This window comes from Panthera tigris, chromosome A1, assembly GCF_018350195.1.
Source record: "Panthera tigris isolate Pti1 chromosome A1, P.tigris_Pti1_mat1.1, whole genome shotgun sequence".
Classification (NCBI taxonomy): Eukaryota; Metazoa; Chordata; class Mammalia; order Carnivora; family Felidae; genus Panthera; species Panthera tigris.
The window spans coordinates 145,726,024-145,747,235 of NC_056660.1; the positions used below are offsets into that span (position 1 = coordinate 145,726,024).

The following is a 21,212-nucleotide window of genomic DNA, read 5'->3' on the forward strand; positions in this document are numbered from 1 at the left end:
GTTGGCAAGCATTCATTTCCTTGCTGGCTTTTAGCCAAAGGTAGTCCTTTCTCCTAGAAGCCATTTTCGTGACACCCTCTCTCTTAAATCCCACAACAGGAATTTCATTCAAGTCGAATCCCTGCTCTTGAAGAAGATCTCAATCCATTTTAAGGGCTCACTTAATTCGATCAGGCTCAACCAGAATAATCTTTTTTTAAGTCAGCCTTGCCATATACCTAACCTAATGGGAATGAATATCTCATTAAATCTACAAGTTCTCACCCATATGCAAAAGGAGAGGATTATACAGGGCATGTGCTCTGGAGGTTGGAATTCTTGAGGGTCATCTTAGTGCCTACCTCTAAAATAATAGAATACTATTAGATGTGTATTATTTCAGTTTGTTTTTTCCATCTTCATATATGTCTGTAGTCATTCCTTCTTTAGTTTCATAAAAGGAAGAATATTCTGTTCTAAGCTTAAGTTTTTCCATCAGGTCCTTCCAACCCCTCTTTGAATTCACTCTATTAGACCTGTGTGTGCCCCCACTCACACTCTTGTATTTTCATTTTCCTCTATTTCCTTGCTCCTTCCTTTCAGTTTACACGTGGCCTAGTCCTCAGGTCTTATCACTGAAGTGAATCTGTGTGCCTTTTTCTGTGGCTCAGGTTTAAGTCTACTATCTTTTTTGCAAATAGGTGATCTTCCTTCTCTGGCCCTCCCTACTCTCATCTACTGCCAGAGAGACATTTCTAAAATGCAAATCTAATCACATTATTTTGCTTAAAAGTCATTGGAAGCCCCACTTTGTTGTCTTTAGCAGAAGGCCAAATATGGCCTATACACATGTTATGTTTTGCACTTACATCTAGAAAAAATTTAACATGAGTTTCTAACTATCAAAATCAGGAGCTTATATATAAAAATCTACATTTCTAGTCTTTCTTGAAAAATTAAAAAATCTGAGTAATCTGGCCCACATTTCCACCAGGCAACAATCTATTACTACTACCTAGTAGCTCCCCCTGTAGAAGGGAAATGCGTCCTGTAGTTTGCCAGCCCATAAGCTTTATTCTTTTACTTTACCTTCCCGGCTTCTAAAGACAGTTGATTCTCAAGCCCTGACCTTGAGAATAAAGGCTGAAAGTCTTAGCTCTTAGCATGATGGTTCATAATTTTCCTAACTTCCTCCCATTAATTCTTTTCAAAATTGTTGTATTTTATTTGGATGATTGCATTTCATTTCCTCCTGCCAAATTGTGATTTCCTGAGGACAGGAAGTATTTTTGGTTTATACTTTCATTCTCAGCCTCTAACACAATTGCTTCTTTCTTTCTTCCTTTCTTTCTTTCTTTCTTTCTTTCTTTCTTTCTTTCTTTCTATTTATTTTGAGAGAGAGGGAGAGAGAGAGAGAGAGAGAGAGAGAGAGAGAGAGAGAGAGAGAGAGAGACAGGGCAGGAGAGGGGCAGAGAGAGAATCCCAAGTAGGCTCCACACTGTCAGTGCAGAGCCTGATGCAGGGCTCTATCCTATGAACCATGAGATCATGACCTGAGCCTAAATCAAGAGTCAGTCCACTGAGCCACCCAGGCACCCCCCCCCCCTACTCAAACACAATTTCTAACACATATTAGGCACTCTTTGAAATTGATTTGAATGGTGTTTATTGTACCCTCACACCAATTTTTATGTGCCCATAGACTTGCTCAAAAGGCAATACAGATGAAAGTATCAACTCTCAGCACTATTGAAAAATCTTAAAACTTTATTCTCTACCACAAATGAATCACTAGAGTTATTTTGGTTTCCAAATAATCCATTGTAGTACTATGATGGTGTATAGTAGTTGTGGAATTCCTTCAACATTTTCAGTGTCTTGATCCTTCCATTCTTTCATGGGAGTGTGAAAATTGGGACTGCCCTGACAAGGTTATATGTTCAGTGTTCTGGAGAACAGAGGGAAAGTAGGGCTTCCAATTGGCTCTGATTCTTTTCTTTCCAAGATACTGAAAGGCTTTTTGTTTGTGGGTATCCATCCATCAGTAAATATTAATAAATTTTCTGAACAGATATCCTAACCATTGCTGGTCATTAATGAGCATCTTAAACTGTGATTTCTTTTTTAATGTTTATGTATTTATTTTGAGAGAGAGAGAGAGAGAGAGAGAGAGAGAATGCATGTGAGCATGGGGTGAGAAGAGAATCTGAAGGAGGATCTGCTCTGTCATCACCAAGCCTGACACTAACACAGGGCTTGATCTCATGCAACCTGAGATCATGACCTGAGCTGAAATCAAGAGTGGGACACTTAACCGACTAAACTACCTAGGCACGTCTACACTGTGAGTCTTTAAGGTGTTTTTGAGAATGGTGGCTTTGGTTATTGGAGAATTATGTATTTAATTATGTATTTAATTCATCTGTGTTGATGATTAGTGGAACTTTTATTGTATCTCTTTATGGTTGGATTAAAACATGACAGTATAAATGGGCTTATTGAATATATCTAAATCTAGGAGGAAAAGTTTATAGTGTTCTTTGTAATTAAATTGTCCCATTAGGGTTTGAGGATGGCCTTTCTTCTGCATATTTTAGTTCTCTTGTTCAGAAATGTCATATTGAACTAATTAAACACACACACACACACACATACACATATACACAATATCGCACAAAAGTATTTTTGCATGAAATAGAGGTAGCTGCTACTCATGTTAAAAAGAATCATAGATTGTTGTTGGCAATGAGAAAGAAGTCGTATTTAATCCAAGACAGGGTGGTTCCTCTAGGTTACTCACTGATGAGACAATAACAATGGAAAAATTTGCATCATTGCTCTTTCTTGCTCTCCGTTAAATTGTGAACAAATTCTTTTTGTGATCTTGTTTTTGTGTTGATCTCACAGGTTCAAAACATTCTGGGCTGATCTTTTTTCATTGATAGTTAATAGTGATGATGTTAGTTGTCTGCAAGAAATTGTTTTGTGTATATGTTCTAACTATAGTCATTATTTTCAGTACTCTCTGGTTTTATTTTTAGATTTTGTTCTAGTATTTCTTTATTTTGTTATTTGCAATGTTCAGTCCATACCCGTGATGGGGGCTGGGGGTGGAAAGAACAAAAAGCCTGAAAAGAAGTAGTTCTTTTCCTAACTTTTTTTTTTTTTTTTTTTGGTCAGAGGATGTCCAGGGCATAATGGGAGAATATAGGAAATGAATTTAGGATATAACCATAGACTCTGTAAGGCTGCAAGTACTGAAATACTACCTGTATTAGAGTTTTCCAGAGAAATAAAGTCAATAGGTAAAGAGACATTGTAAGGTATTGGCTTACACAATTATGGAGCCTGAGAAGTCTCACTATCTGACATTGAAGTCTGGAGATCCAGCAAAACTGATGGTGTAGTTCAAAGGGCTGAAGGCCAGAGAGCTGATGGTGTAGATTCCAGCCCAGGCCTGAAGACTTGAGAACCAGAAGTACTGGGGACAGAAAAAGATCTGTGTCCCAGCTCAAGTTGGCAGACAGAAAGTGAACTCAGCTTTCATCTCTGTTTTGTTCTATTCTGGCCCTCAACTGATTGTTTAGAGTAATCTGTTTTACTCAATTGCACCAATTCAAATTCGAATCTCTTCCATAAACACTCTCACAAACACACCCAGAAATAATGTCTAACTGGCTCTCTGGGCATGCAGTGACCCTATAAAGTTGACACATACAATGAATCATCACACTTTAGTCAGTCTTGCTATTGAGAGTCTGAATATGGTCCTATATGTTGGTATTTTGATAATATTTCGTGCTGCTACTATTATCCTGAAAATATACTTATTCTGGGATTGATGTCCTTGTGAAAAATATTGAATACTATACTAATGAGCACAGTTTTATAACACTTCTCATCATATATAATGGGTATATCCTATACGTCTCCTCCATATAAATCTCTTTGCAGAGGTGGACATTGCTTTATTCCTCTTTGTTGCTTTGATGTGTGTATTAGTATTTCATGAAAAGTTCCTCAAAAACGTTGGTTGAATTAAATTATAAGAATGAACAGTTCCTTGAGGCTATATGGTAGTTTATCTTCTTAAATACCATCTATATAATACCTGTGAACTAGGATAGATAGATTGGGCAGTAGCATTGTCCCAAGATTTTGAAGTTCAAAGATTAGTCACTGCTTGTTGGTAAGGGAACTTCATCTAGACTATAGTATTTATCTCATGTATATCTTGTTTTCCATTTAAGTACAAAGAATGTGGATAAAATATGGAAGGAAATCTGAAATTTTTAGGGTATTTTATAACATATTCTATTTTTCTTCCTATTTTTAGCTTTAGCTAAGAGGAAGATACGCATAGGAAGAAAGACATGGATGAAGAACAATCAGAATTTAAATCTGATTGTCAGTCTTCCATAGACATTTAGGTCTAGGAATTGACTTACAGCCAATTTAATTGTTACATTGACAACCTCAGAATTTAGACTTTGAATTTATGCTCATTAAGCACAGATGTTGCTAAGATCTATAGTTGTTAAAAATGAAAATCTCAGTTAAACATATGTTAAATAATTTGTTTTTGAGGTAGCCAGTCTAATAGATACTCAACTGCGGAAAATATTTCTAGATTGTAGAGCCAAATTGGTCAGTTTTCTTAAGATCAGTAAGAGGAAGTGTATACAGATTTGAGGATAGAGGTATGTTAGGAATAACCATACAAATGAGAGTATTTGGGTTAAGGGGAAGGTAGGTACAGATTGGAAAACCACCTCTTTTGGCCACTCAGTAATGCCTGGTTTCTAGCTCCTGTGACTGCTGTATGATGAACTGAAATCTTAGCTCTGTCCAGTTTAGGAAAGCAACCTAACCTCATGGGAATGTCTTTGTTTTGCTTGCTTAAAATCACCACTTTGGTAATTCTAAGGGGACATGGAATATGACATTTACTGTCCTTTAGTACATAGAATCCCTTTGGGAAGAGTTTATTTCAAAAGCCATCCTCATAATCAATCCTTATGTAATTTTTTTCTTTTTTTTGGCTTGTGCCTTGATCCAGTTAGTAATGCTTGGGTAGCAAATTTGAGTTTATCCAAAGCATGAATTTATAAAAGACTGCCATAAACTTGAAGCTCACCCACCTGTTTAAAAATTAAATAAACTCTTTGGAGCTACCTTTCCCAAAAGGAGCTCTGTATGTGACAGGCACACCAGGCATTGTGGCCTCCTTCTTCGGTCTATAGCCAAACACTGATTTATAAAATCATTGTAATTTTTAAAGAGTCTACATTCTACAGTTTTCTGAACTATTAAGGGGAATGCTTTTTTCTCCCTTAATAAATTATAACCTTGACAGTGGCAAAACATTTCTCATAGTTGAACATACGTCTTTGATCTGACCTTTTGAGTCATACAGTCAGAGAAAAATTATCCTTTTAAAAAATGTATGAAATACTCATTTTGCATCTGACATTATTTCCCCTTGGCTATAACTCTTCATATAACTCTGTATCTCACTGTATACTCTGTTTTCAGATTGCTACCCTTTCTTCCACTGTACCCTCACTTTAGTTTTAGGGATTTATCCCTTAGCACCCCATTGAATAAATTGAAATTATTATATTGTCAAAATACAGTAACTGCTATACCATTTGGACAGTTTTGGCAATGAGTAAGTATTCTCATTTGAGAGCTGCTTTATAAGAAGTAGGTCACAGAAATGCAACAACAGTATGCCAAAACAACTGATTTATTTTGGATTTAACTAAAACTAGGTTTCTGCTTTTAATATTTGCTTAACAGCAAGGTGCTATTCTATGTAACATGACTTATTTACATAGTTACCACAAAACATTTGGTATTTCATGCAATAGCGACATTATTTCATTGAAACTAATTTTAGTACTGCAGTATTTCACAATTTTTGTCTGGCTACATTTTTACCTTGAGCTTTTAAAAGCTCAAAATTCATGGTTGAGTATGATGGTTTATATATATTTTTCTTTTTATAATAAATTAATTTTTTTTAAGTTCATTCATTTATTTTGAGAGAGACAGAGACAACATGAATGGGGGAGGGGCAGAGAGAGGGAGAGGAAGAGAATCCCAGGCAGGCTCTGCACTGTCAGCACAGAGCCCAGTGCGGGGCTTGAACTCACTAAACCTTGAGATCATGACCTGAGCTGAAACCAAGTGTCGAATGCTTAACCGACTGAGCCACCCAGGTACCCCTTTAATTAATTAATTAATTTTATTTGAGAGAGAGAGAGAGAGAGAATGAAGTGGGGAGAGGGGCAGAAGGAAAGAGAGGGAGAATCTTAAGCAGGCTCCATGCTTGGTGTGAAGCCTGCAGTGGGGTTCAGTCTCATGACTGTGAGATCATGACCTGAACCGAAATCAAGAGTCTGACTCTCAACCAGCTGAGCCACCCAGATGACCCTAGAGTTTTCTGAAATTAATCTATTAACATTGTAGGTCTTATACAATACTGCTATTCTCAGGGCGCCTCAGTGGCTCATTTGGTTAAGCGTCCAACTTATGGCTCAGGTCATGATCTCATGGTTCATGAGCTCAAGCCCCTCTGTCAGCACAGAGCCTAGAGCCTGCTTCAGATTCTGTGCCTCCCTCTCTCTCTGCCCCTCCCCTACTTGTGCTGTTTCTGTCTCTCTTGAAAGTAAATAAAAACATATAAAAAATTTAAAAAATACTACTCTCTTTACATTTATGTAAAACAGATAATCTTTTTGGCTTATCTTTGTATAACGTAGATTGCCTTGTACATAGACATAGTAGAAACTAAAGAAAGAATATTTCATTGAATTTCAAGTTTTCCCATAGGATTCTATAGAAATTTACTGACTATATACTTCATATATTTCTTATACTCTTTTAGTCTTAGAGCCAAGCTCAAAATCTGAATTTATTACTATTGGCCCCAGAGAGACTTTTCTGTTAACTGATATAATGCCTGTAACATACTAAGTACTCAATAAATGTCACTTACTATTATTAAAAAATGTTTTGATATAATTTGGTTTATTTCATCACATTGATGGAACATATTCTCTGAATATTTCTTTATTATTTGGAAGACATAAAAATGTTGATTTTTGGTATCCAGCATTGCTATAGAAATCCAGTGCCATTTCACTTCCTGATCATTCACATGTAACTTTTTTTATTGCTCTGGAATCTTTTAGTATTCTCTTTTTGTCCCAAATGTTCCAAAATTTAATGTTACATCTTGATATGAGTCTTTTTAAAAAATCCAGTGTATTGGGGCCTTAGTGAACTTTCTATCTGGAAATCTAAATATTTCAGTTCATATATTTCTTCTGCTTTTTAAATTCTTTTTCTGTTTTGTTTTCTCTTTTGGCTAACTCTATTATGTGGATTTTAACTGACCCTGTACTGTACTTTTCCTCTAATTTTCTTATATTTTCTCTTATTTTCCATCTATTTATTTGTGTGTGTGTGTGTGTGTGTATGTGTATGTGTGTGTGTGTTATATGAATTTTATTCTTTGATACCTCAAGTCAGTATTATGGTTTCTTCTTGTTTTATATGAGCTCTACTACAGGGGAGAGTGCCCTGTGAGGACCCCAAGGAAACATGGGTCTCACCTTGTTGGAGTACCTTCTGGTTGCTGTCTGCTTTCAGTCATTCTCCAATCCCTTGATAGGTTTTGTTTTTTGGTTTTGGGTTCAAAGTTAAACCCTCCAGGAGGGTTAGTCTAATACAACTTACTTTGCCATTACCTGAATTGGAACTACCTTAATGTTAATTCTTAATTACATTTTTCTTTGCAAGAAACTTCAGTTAAATATTGTGTTCCCATCCATTGTGCCCTTCACTTCTCAAGTACAAAAGATAATAATTTTTACACCCTATAGGCTGCTTTCCTATTGATTATTCACTTAAAAAAAAAAAAAAAACCTTGAAAATTTTAAAATGTTATTTAGCCCAATAATTTGTTTTTATCTTGTCTCTAGATATATAAGGGAATAGATCAAAGTAAATATTATTACTTTTCTGTATAAATATTTTGGATAGAGATTTATTTGCTAGAGATCTGCCATTGAATTACTATAAGTAAAGTTTTTTTAGGATTCTTAGTAAATATTTTTGAATGAAAAAAATGTGGCAGAAGAACTTTTAATCCATGGTTTAAAAAGATAATTATTGAACTTTAAAAATAGTTTGAAATAAATTCATAAACCATACAGAAAAATAAGTGTATTTTGTCTTTTATGTCATATTGTATCATTTTATTTAAATTGAGAATTTAAAGATACTTGATACTTCTGTGATTTTTTTAAGGATCACTAGTTTGAGTATATTAGTTTATGATAATTGATTTTAAGGATATTGGAGTTATAGTTAACACAGTAAATTTTTATGAAAATATTTTGTGTCTAAAAAGTTTCCGATGTCAATATAATGACTTTTAACCAGTCATGCTATTTCATCAAAAACTATACTTCAGTGCTTTGGGGGCAGGATAGGGAGGGTTGGTTTACCTTAAGTTTCTGAAATTTTTAAACGACAAAAGGCCAGAATTTTATAATCAGAAAAAAATATATAAGATGCTACTGTTTTAATTTTCCTGGAGAATGTTATCAGAGACCTGAACAGTTGTTCCTTAACAGGATAAACTGATTTAAGTTCAGAAATAAATGATCTATGACATTTTATACTATGGTTTATTAACAGTTACATTTCCGAAGTGTCCCATAGCATGATATTTTATCGTAAGTTTTGTCCAGTGTTCTCTTGCTTACTGTTTCTGTGAGGCCTTGAAAGCAAAGCGACAACAGTGATCCCAGCCCCAGTGAGATTTTTCTCTGTCAATAGTCGCTCTGGAATGCTACTGGGTAAAAGTAATCACTTGTTTTTAAAAGAGAAATCAAATTCTTATTGACTTAAGAGAACGGAGGTTTTTGTGCCCTTACGTGCTCTTTCTATTGTGGTTCATTTGCAAAATCCTTCATGATCAGTGCTTAGATATGTAAAATCTTCTATAGGAGAAGTCATTATTTTAAATACAGCAATCACCATTGCTTGTGCTGGACCCACTGAAAATAAATTTCAGTATTGGGATTTTAAAGTAGAGATTTCTGGGGTGCTTGGGTGGCTCAGTCGGTTGGCCATCTGACATCGACTCGGGTCATGATCTCACAGTCCCTGAGTGCAAGCCCGTGTCGGGCTCTATGCTGAAGGCTCAGAGTCTGGAACCTGTTTCAGATTCTGTGTCTCCCTTTCTCTGCCCCTCCCACACTCTTGCTCTGTCTCTGTCTCTCTCAAGAGTAAATAAACATAAAAAAAAAAAAAACAACTTTTAAAATAGAGATTTTAAGGTTCCCGTATACCGTATAATTGTTTTGATGTGACAAAAGTATCAAAAATAATAAAAAATAAGACTAAGCAGTTGAATTTCTATTTTTACCTATAGATTATTTGATGATCTTATCAGCTGGAGTGTAGGGAGTCTGATTAAAAATAAAACAAACAAACAAACAAACAAACATAAAACCCCAAATAAACAATGAGAAACTTAACCAAAGGACATAAAAATAACCAGTGATTAGATGGAGAAACATAATGGTCCTAAATGGAGGAATTGCACTGTTAATTCATATTGGAAATAAGTTCATTCCTTATAAAATAATTTGAAAATGAATGTAATTCCAAGCAAAGTTCCTAGTAATTTTTAGTTGCTTTTTTTGTTTGTTTTTTGCCTTGTCTGAAATTCACAGTCAAAGCTCTTGGGACATATTTGGCAAACTAGACAATACAATGCTGAAAAGGAATTGTGCGATGGAACTTACTGTCTTTAATAATAAAACCTATTATAAAGCTATGATAATTAAAAGAGCATTCTATCACTAGTAAAAGAATAGTGACTGATGAGACTGAATAGGAAACTCATTTAACTATACATAAATATGTATTTTCTGTTTTTCAACACTTTTTTTAAGGTTTATTTGTTTATTTTGAGAGAGACAGAGATAGCATGAGTGGGGGAGGGCTGGAGAGAGAGAATCCTAAGCAGGATCTACTTGCCAGCACAGAGCCTGACAGGGGGATCGAGCTCACAAAACTGTGAGATCATGACCTCAGCCAAAGCCAAGGGTTGGATGCTTAACCCACTGAGCCACCCAGGTGCCCCAGTAAATATGTAGTTTCTAATAATGGTGGCATTTTATATCTATAGGGAGAGAATAGATCACTGAATAAATGGTGAGAAAACATTTCTTATGTATTTGGAGAAAGAAATTAAAAATTAAAATATAGGTGAATAGTTACTTCTCTGATTTGTAAAGACCTTAATAGGAAACTTTTTTTTTTTTTTAAGATTTTATTATTTAAGTAAACTTATCCAGTGTAGGACTTGAACCTACAACCTAGAGTCAAGAGTTGCATGCTGTACCAACTGAGCCAGCCAGGCACCCCAAAGGAAACTGATTTTAGGTTTTAAATACATTAAAATGTAAATGCTATAGAGCATTACTTACAGAAGTAATATTCCAAACCAAAAAAATATTTGCAGCATTGTTACCAAGTATTCACTCAGTTAATGAACATATTTTGAATCCCTGTTGTGAGCATGGGGAAAGGAGACAATAACCATGTATAAATAAAATGATGTAAGATGATGAGAACTGCTGTAGAGATCATAAAATATTGTTTCTTTTTTTTTAAATTTTTTTTAATGTTTATTTATTTTTGAGACAGAGAGAGACAGAGCATGAACGGGGAGGGGCAGAGAGAGAGGGAGACACAGAATCAGAAGCAGGCTCCAGGCTCCGAGCCATCAGCCCAGAGCCCGACGCGGGGCTTGAACTCACGGACCGCGAGATCATGACCTGAGCCGAAGTCGGCCGCTCAACCGACTGAGCCACCCGGGTGCCCCTAAAATATTGTTTCTTAATACTTGTACTGTTGGCATTTCTTTGTAGGACTATTTGGAGGATTCTGGAATGCTTATATCATAGTTAGGGTAGTCAAGAAAGTCTCTAGAGGTAACATTGAACGGAGCCTTGAATAAAATATAGGAGGAAGGCATATAAAATTCAGGTAGAAGAACATTCTCGAGGAACATGCAAAGACTGTTAGTTTCCTGTTACTGTTGTAACAAAGTACCACAAACTTTGTGGTTTCCTTTTTTTTTTTTTTTTTTTTTTCCCAGCATCCAGAGGCTGTCAGCAGCATTCCTTGGCCTTTGTCCACATCACTCCAGAGTCTGTTTTTATCATCACAGTCTTTGTTCAGTCTTATCTCCTACTTTCCCCTTATTAGCACCCTGGTGATTACATTGAGCCACCTGGATAATCCATGATAATAGCCCCATCTCAGGATCCTTGATTTCATCACATCTGCAATTTTCCATATAAAGTAATATTCACAGATTCTGGGCATTCGGATGTGGGTGTCACGGGGTGGCAATTATTCATCCTACCAGACCCTGATACACTATATTCATTTTTCATTGCTATGGTAACACATAACCACAAACAATAGCTTAAACATGATAAATTCACTATCTCATGTTTCTGTAGATTAAAGGTCCAAAACGGGTAATCTCAGCTAAAATTCATGTGTCTTCAGGACTGTGTTTCTTTCTGGAAGTTCTATAGAAGAACCCCATTGCCTTACCTTTTTCCATCTTCTAGAATCCACCCACATTTTGGTTCATGGTGTCCTTCTGTCTTAAAAGCCAGAAATTTTGCATCTTTCTGTGCCTCTTTTCAAATTACATGTCCTTCTGATGGTACCTGAGAAAGGGAGTTCTCTGATTTTAAAGATTTATGTGAATAGATAGAGCTGACCCAGGTAATCCACAATAGTCTCCTCATCTCCAGGTCTATGTCCTTAAAACATTTTCAAAGTTTCTTTTCATGTAGAAACTAACATATTCACAAGTTGTAGGAAGTAGGGTGTAGACAGACATTTGGGAGGAGCACCATTACATTTGGGAGAAGCTGTCTATTACCTATGGGAATAATTGACCTGGTCAAGTATATAAAGAAAGCAAGTGGCTAGCAATAGCAAAGTTAGGGGAATGGTGAGAGCTGCAATTAGGTAGTCATGGGCCAGATTATAAAAAGCCTTTTTATACATTGGAGTATTTAAGAGAAAATGGGATGTAATAAAATGAGGAAACAGATCGATGCTATGCTAAAGAGCTTTCTGGGATGATAGATTCTAGATCTGTGCTATCTAATACAGCAACCACTAGCCCCATGTGGCTATTGAGCCATAAAATGTGGCTTGTGTTACTGAGAAGCTCAGTTTTTAATTCTAGTCAATTTAAACTTTCATAACCCATGTGTAGGTAGTAACTGTTGGAAGCAGGACAAATACTACATGTATTTTTGGAGAAATTGCGCTATGATAGAAACAAATGAACAGTAGCTAGAATCAGAGAGATACGGCATTAAGAAGGTTTTGTTTTGTTTTGCTTTTGTTTTTAGACTGGTAATATTAAAGCATATTTGTACTATGTATTGTTGAGTAACAGGTTATCACAAACTTGGCAGCTTGAAGCCATACACATTTATTAACTCATGGTTTCCATGGGTTAGAAATTCAGGCAAGGCTTTGTTAGGATGTATGAAAACTGCAATCAATCAAGGTTTTGGCCAGAGCTGGAGTCTCATCTTAAGCTGAAGGGTCTGTTTTTAAGGTCATATGGATGGTAGCACAATTCAATTCCTTGTAACCTGTTGGATTGAGGGCCTCAGTTCCTTGCTGGCTGTGATGGTTAATTTTATGTGTTTACTTGGATGGGCTAGGGTGCCTAGATGTGTGGTCAAACATTATTCTGGATGTTTCTGTGAGGAGGTTTTTGGATGAGGTTAACATTTAAATTAGTGTACTTAGGATAAAGCAGAGTGCCCTCCAAATAAGGGAGGGCTACAGTCAATCAGTTAAAGGCCCGAATAGCACAAAAGACTGACTTCGCCAGAACAAGAGGGAAATCTGCCAACAGATTTCATTGAGTCTTCCTAGACTTGCAGCCTGCTGGTTCACCCAGCAGATTTTGGACTTGCCAACATTCATAATCATGTCAGCCAATTACTTAGAATTAGTCTCTTCTTATATGTATAAACGTCTTATTGTTTCAGTGTCTGTAGAGAACCCATCTAATACACTGGCTGTTGGTCAGAGGCCTCCCTTGGTTTTTAAATGATTATTTGCCAGCTGTCACTCTTGGTTTCCTGCTGCATGGGCTTCTCCAGCATGGCTGCTAGCATCATAAAAGCCAACAAGGAAAGAGTCCCTTAGCAAGATGGCTTTTACAATCTTATATAAATTAATCATTGAAGTGATGTGTGTCACCTTTGCTGTATTCCGTTTATTAGAAGTAAGACACAGACCTGCCCACACTCAAGGGGAAAGGATTACACAGTATGAGTACTAAGAGTTTGAGATAATCAGGGGCAGTCTTAGAGGAAATGCTGTGTACTATTTAAGTAGTCATTATCCTTCCTATAATCTTCCAGTGGCTTTTTGTTAGTTAGAATTCTCAACTTCTTGCTGCAGCCTAAAAAGCTCTATGTGATCTAGCCTCCTGTACCTTTTCCATCCCATCTCCTGTGTTCTCCCCCTAAGTTTTTTCAAGGTCTTATTTCCTGACTTCCGTATTTAAAGATATTCTGCCCTCTAGTCGCAACCTCATTACCTGTTTTATTTTCTTCATTGATTCTACAGCTGTGTGAAATTATAATCATTGTGTGCCACCAACTCTTTCCCTTGAAAAGCTCTAAGAGAGCAGACATTGTTTTCCTTTCTCACATCAATGTCTCCAATGCCTCATACATAGTACCAAAAGGTCTGAAGTATTCTGTGTTTCACTGTATAAGAATGGGGATACTAACCTGAGTAATATGTAGCTGCTATTCCTTTGCAGCTTTTAGCCTACTACAAAAAAGAAAAAGAGTAAATACTGTAGTGCTATGATAGATGTCCATACTCACTCACGAGACCACCCAAGTATAGCTGAGTGAATGGTGAATGTCTATTGGAAAATGCAGGGAGGAGCTAGTTGAGTAGTGAGAGGGATGGACAATGAATTCTGTTTTGGCATTTGAAGTTTGAAGTTTGTGTAGGTCATCCTGCTGTCACCCTTCCAAAAGGGAGTTAACTGTGTATATAAGTCTGGGGTTTAGGATAGGGCCCCATCTACAGATACACATTTGGCAGTTTTCAGTTTATCTGTAATAATGGAAGCTGTGGTTGTGGATAACCCTATAACTATGGAGAAAAAAGAAAAGTAGATCAAGAGACCATGCCAAGAAATATTACCATTTCATGTCCGAGTGGAGGATAGAAAAACATACCGCACACATATGATTAGATAAATATTATGAGATTAAAAGACTGTCAGGGAATCCAAGGCATGATGTATTAGCACCTAATACCAAAAATAAAGTAACAGGCAAATAATAAACAACTCCTGCCCTCAACCCCTCTCCCCAATTCAGTTACTATAAGAAGATTTTCAGTTGATTCTAAAACCATGTGTAGTATAATTTTTCATTGTTAATATTAAGTCTTAATTAGGCTGAGATAAATCTAGATTTTACTGTATTTCCCATGAACTAAAAGACTCATCATCTGGTTTAAGACAGCAGTGGAATGAACATTTATAGTTATTCAAAGTAGAAGTAACTTCTGAGATTTTCTTACTACACACGTTTTTGGGGTTTTTGTTGTCAGGGGTTCTCTAACATCCACCAATGATTTTTGCAGTTACGAAGACCAAAATAAGACTTCTTAGATGATACTTAATATATGAAAGCATATAGCATGGCCTTAGAATTCTAATAATTTTGCAACACTAGAATTTGAGTTCAGTATATTTCTCACTTTTAGATTATTGCATTTTGATTGTAAGAACCTATGGGATCTAAAATATGCAGAGGCTTGCTTGATCATACAATCATCTTCAGACATTTAAACATTTTTTTTTAATGAGCTGTAAGAAATTACAAGGAAATAGTTGGAAATGTGAGATTAGTGGTCTCACGGTATATATAACTGTCTTATCTTTTTAGAAGAAGTCCTTATTGATATTCTTTTCTAAGTTCTAGAGAGTTTAGAAGAGAAATCTGACCAATTGTCAACTTAGACATATTACTGCTTTAGGAAGTACATTTGTAATGTTGTTTATTTAAATACAAAGTAAACATTTCAATAGTCCACTAAACCAAAGGGTTCATGTTACAAATCTTTGTAAAAATATATTTGATCCAAAATATGAGCAAGTGATAATTAACATAAGTAGACCAAAGTAATACAGTTCAGCTTCTTTTTTGTTATTTAACTTGACTGATTTCCTGTATTACTGGATTTTGCAACTGTGTATTATCAAAGCTACATATATGTAACTATGCATTTGTCTTTTACCTGTTTTACTGACTTGTTATGTGTCTTGCCCCTGCAAGTTCTGCTCTATTAAAAAGGGGTCATACACTGTCCAGGGCCTGGACCTTCAGGAGGTGTTTTTGGAGACTATGTATTTGTCTAAAATAGTCAAAACATTCTGTATTATAAACTATAATGGGCAAGCTTTACTTTTTTACTGTATACATATCTAGATACAGTTAAACTTTTCTCTGATAGGAATAAATTTAAAAACACATACTGAAAAGAAATGAGGTCCTATCTGACCATCATTTATTTGCCTAGCAATAACATCAAGTATCTTTTTTCCTCCTTTTCCTTTAGCTTTATATTTTGGTTCCTGGGAGAGTAGCAAAGATTACTTCTGCAAGATAACTTAGACTACTTTGATAATGTATCAAAGCTCAGATTCTTTAATTGATGTATTCTAAGCAGAATATCAACTCACACCTTGACAACTCTCCTCTCCTCAGAAACATTCACAGTAGCCACAAACGATTCCCCAGGAATTGGTTAGTAGTTATTCACAGTATTTATTTTGTATATTTTACTAATGTTATATATTCTCTTTCATCTGGCCACTGGAAAGAACCTGAACTCTGAGTATATAACTTTTCTTCTAAGAAATAACTTGAATATTTCAAGTACATTTCTCTTAGATTGAATTTCTAGATACTTCTTGTATATTTCCATTGTTTAGAATAACATGTTCACACCATTTAAAGGTCCAAAAACTAGTGAATATAATTAGCAAGTAGAAACAGAAAATAGTTGCTTATTCCTAAGAAGAAATGACATTTTAGGTTTATACTAAAGTGAATAGCCAAGAAAAGATTTAAGAGTTCTCTTTTGGAATTTGAATATATAAGCGTAAATGGTATTTTGAAAGAAGTTGCTTGTTATTAGTCATTTAGAATTTGTCCCTTCTTCCTTCTCTAAGATACAAGATTAGGGGGCTGGGCCTGTGTTTATTTGTGCATTTGTATTTTACCAATTACTTTATTCAGGATCAATGTGTGGCATGAATTCATTATCCCTTTGTCATTGTTGAAACTTTCAAATGATGAAAAACTCTCCCCTTCTAAAAATGTCCATCTTAGTCAAAGCTAGCTGACAATTTTGATAATGAGGAAATACAGAGTTAGTTTGTGGGTTTACGCTTTACTGATAATGTAATCTATTACCTAACAGTAAGCTTAACTTTTCTTCTGTTTTGTATCAACTCAAAAAGTTATATTCTATAGGTTATCTTTATCTTTATTTTTTTAGGTTTGTTTATACTAGCAGATGCTTCAAAAAGTAAATGCTAAAATTTATTTTCTTTTTTTGCCCTCAGATCTACTTTCAATTTATGTATGCTTCACACACATAAAACTTTTTAATTTAAATTCCTCTGCTTATAAAAGGACTCATATGTGAAAACTGCAAATGTTTTTACGCCATTTGATTCTAAGTGTATGAGAAATAAATAAATCAGATGTGACAAATAGTCTGAAATAATTTCAACTGAATAAATAAAAATTCTTAACCTTTTCTAGGTATCTTTTGGTAAACATTACTTCAATTGCTTAATTTTGCTTACATATATAAGCCTATTACAACTTCCTGTACTCATTGAAATAAAGACACTTTTTCTTAATCTGACTTACCTTCTTTTGTTAGGTAACAGGAAAAGGTGAGATGAAACAAATTGAAGAATTAAGCAGATGTATCTGATCTGCTTGGGTCCCAAAAACACATACAAATACATACACTTTTTTTTTTTTTTTTTTTGTAGCTACCACAGTACTACTTAGTCCTTTCAAATGTAGTATAATACTGAAGAATATTAATATTCTTTGTTTTTCTTTACATTTTAAGTGACTATAAATGAATGCTTTTCAACAACTAGAAATTATCAGTATTTAAGCCTTCTGGCAGATTTTCTGTGGTATTAAGACATCTATTTATGCTTTCTATCTGAAAATTGAAAGCAAATTAGTAAGCACAATTTATCCATAACAGTTTACTTTGTGGTGTTAAACACCTGAATGTTCCTAAATTATTTCTAAATGATCCTAAAAATTCCTAAATGGCCCTAAATATTCCTAAATCATATAAATTAACTAAAATGTCTTATAAAATGCTACCTATTATAAATATTGGATATTCACTTCACTGACTTGCAGCTTTATTTGTACATTGAATAATAAGGATTTTTTTCTCAGAATTACCAATCACTGTTAAATACTTCTCAGTTTGAATATAACACGTTTATAGAAACAATCTTTTGAAAAGCGAGACATTTTAGAAACGTTCCTATAGATGAGTGTCATAGTAGATTACTGATCTAGGAACCCAAAAAATACCAAAAACAACTAAAAACCCTCAGTTTCATTCCCACTTCTGCCCCAAACTCCATCCCGTTAGAATCTCTCTTCAGAGTTATGTGTGGTTTCTGAACCTAATTCTTGCTCTTACTAGTTTGTTAATTAGGATATCCTTTAATGTCAGCAAACAGCGTAACAGCATTGCATAGTATGATTGTGACTTTATTCCTTCAGTATATTAGATTACTGCTCTGAACCTCAGTTTACTAATCTGTAATGTGGACATAATAGTTTTGTTTTGGTGATGATTAGAGGAGTTTGTGTTATGCTTGAGTTAAATTTCAGCTGCAGGGCATAGTAACTATATAGTAATTACTATTTTTAAAATCTTATTTTAGTTGTTACAATAATTTTAATTTTACTAGTAAGAATATTTCTGATTAAATCACTATATTTCAGGATCTTTATCTACCAAATGAGGAGAAGCTGTTTTCCCTCCTAAATTCCATATATATAATGAAACTGTATTAATACTATTTTATTATGTGCCTTTCAGTAGAGAATATATCTTCACAAGTCTTACCTTTATGAAGAAGCACACAAACTTGACATTTGATATTATTGTTTGTAATTTATAGTAACACATTATTGGTTTTTGATACATAAGTGAATACCGGGTTTATCAGTTTCCTGAAACCATGCGTGTCTCTTAACTATTACTAAAATTTTGCTCTTTATTTAGAAATAGATTGTGTCAGTTATTCTGTTATCATCACTATTAACAGAAACTACAGTATAAATCTCTGTGTACAATTCCTTTTCTTACTTTGAGTAGGGACTTACATTAAGTTGTAGCAAACAAATGGTTGTATGCTTATATGTACTCAGTTGTTTTCTTTTCTAGTAGGAGGTGGGAGAGTGATTTACCACTTATACAAGTTATTCTTGGGTTATATGTTGTTTTCTATGATAAATTTCAGTAAGAAGGTAGGAAATTGCCCAGTTTTTCTTCACTATATTTATATTTGATAAATGCACTGTATTTGAATCTTACACTTTCTTCCCTCTCAGAAGAAATGATGTATATTTAAAACTGCGTTGCTTGATTTTGATCTTCTCCCCTAACTAATAATGTTTTCCTTTTGTTCTAGTTTAGACTTGGTTCCTTCAATCTAGAGAAAGTTGCAAGTCCAGCTGAGGTCATTAGGAAACTTATTTGTGATTGCCTGGACACCATTGCGGAAAACCAAGCCAAAAATGAGCACCTGCAGAAGGAAAATGAAAGGCTTCTGAGAGATTGGAATGATATTCAAGGACGGTGTGTGCTAATATTCTTGTATTATAAAAATACTAAGCTCTTTATATTGCTATAGCTTTATGTTAATGATTTGTAAGCTTATAATATATGTAGACTAGCCTGTATTTAAAGTAAACTCTTTACTTAATATGATCAAACCAAACTATTGGTTATTACTGTACATTATAGTAGTACATTAACACTTTCTGGTCATTAGTACTTGGTGGCATCAGCACACTAACAAACAGTAAGTGGTAATCAGGCAGTGAGAATCAGAATCCATTAATATTAATCAAAATTTAGGATGTTGATATTTGAGATTTATTTCAAATTATAAGATTAATAATGAATATAAAAGAGACATGAAGTGTCAGTATGCACAATTGATTTCTTATTGGAATGTCTACACAAATGGTAACTATTTCAGATGCTGTGCACTTTGGCTCCTGATAGAGACTTATTTTGCTCACTGAAAATTCATACTACTGACATTTTAAAAAGATGCAAGATAAGACCTTTGGAATATATTATTTTCCTGATTTTGCCTCTTAGTTTTTAAACAATGAAAAAAGCCACTTTTCTTCTCTATGCATTTTTTCAAGTATAACATTCATAATCTAGGCTGCTCCAGAGGTATTTTTTTATTACTCTGTTATGTAAAAGATGTTTGAAGGAAATAAAATGTATATTGTGAACATTTGTATGTCTACGGAGACATTATCATATGCATGTGTCTGTACATATATACATGGTGACATCTGAAAGAGTTTTATGGAATGTATATAATAATGAATATTATCATTACACCCATTATATCCAGTAGATGATTTTTTATCTTTCATTCAAACCAGTAGCTCTAAAACATAAGAACAATTTGCTAACTTAGAGTCTTTTCAGGACAACCCCTAAGATTGTTTTATGGGGACATTGGTAAGTAAATGTGAGAGTACATGAAAAATGTGAAGGGTTTACTACTGTCAGTGTATGTTTGTGAAAAGGATGTTGACTAGATGAAATTATGTTTCTACACATTCGAGTAATGCAGGATATGTAAACTTAACACCTAAAACTTGGTTATATTTGGCTCTCAGTTATTATATTAAGAAAGTATCTTTTTTTCTTTTATCTCTGAATTAATACTTATTTCCAATTACATAAAAATGAGACCAAAAAAATTGCAAATATTAAGAAACCAAACGGAAAAATAAGTTAATTTTGATCTTCCTTATCTCCTTAAAATCATGTTAGTATGAATCACTATCATATATCTGTGCTAGAAATCACGTTTTGGAGTCTATATCTATAGTTTGGATATGCTTTTCTATTTTACATACAAAATAAATCAAATTAAAGGAGATGTACTATGGTTGTGATAAGCCATTGTATTTAAAAATCAGAATATCCTCAGGATGATAGGAAATTTGATCCACAAATTGCTCACAAAAATGCAGACTGGGTACTTGGTACTTGAACAAATTGCTTTAAAATGTCTGCCAGAGGTTGAAAGAGGTATTATCTCATCAGTATTCAACACACTGCCATACACTGGAAAGCAGCAGGGAACAAAGATGAGACAGTGGAGACAAATGCACCCTGTGCTGTAAGACAGTGGGGGAGGGGTGTATACAACATGTAGCCCACAGATGCTTGATTTCCTATTTTTGAACTACCCAGAAAGTGCTTTTGCATTATTGTGGCAAAAGGTTTCCCATTTGATCAAAAGCACAACCATATCTCTCATCACTAGTCTTATTATGTTCCGGCTCTTCTTTTTGTGTAAATACTGGGTCACATATTTTCCTCAGGGGTTGAAGATATGTGTCATTGGGGTGCCCTCCTCCCCCTCAAGCAGAGGAAAGTTAGCCTGCTCCAGAGAATTCTAGGCTCTTGATTATTAGATTAGATTACTAGCTTTATCTATTTCCCAAATTTCTCAAATGGTTTTATTTTCTATCAGAGGGGAAAGTGGCCATTTTAAGGAGCTATAAATATATCATGGTTTTGGCCATGCAGTACTTTCTTAAGTGTTCTCTCTCTAGAGCCTTAGTACAGTGGAAAATGAGCAAAGGACTTACATCTCCAGCTTTCATAAAGCAGTGGTACTGATCAAGAGTCTTTAGAGAAATTAGAAATAGGTTGTGAACATACTAAGTTAGGTAACTGAAGACATAGAAACTAGAGAATCATTAGAGTGGGGACTGTTGTGTTAGGCCTGGACA

At 34.7% G+C, this 21,212-nt stretch overlaps 1 protein-coding gene across 18 annotated transcripts in view; it reads left to right on the plus strand.

The window, feature by feature from the left end:
• XRCC4 (X-ray repair cross complementing 4) overlaps positions 1–21,212 on the plus strand; it is a 316,380-nt gene that overhangs the window by 67,539 nt on the left and 227,629 nt on the right. For all 18 annotated transcript variants that reach the window (XR_006218779.1, XR_001510047.2, XR_006218764.1 and 15 more), the window contains exon 4: positions 18,848–19,014. Coding sequence is in view for 7 of the 18 variants with exons in the window: in XM_042989518.1 (XP_042845452.1) it covers positions 18,848–19,014 (167 nt within the window). In the remaining 11 variants the exon portion in view is untranslated. The remainder of the gene's footprint in view (positions 1–18,847; positions 19,015–21,212) is intronic.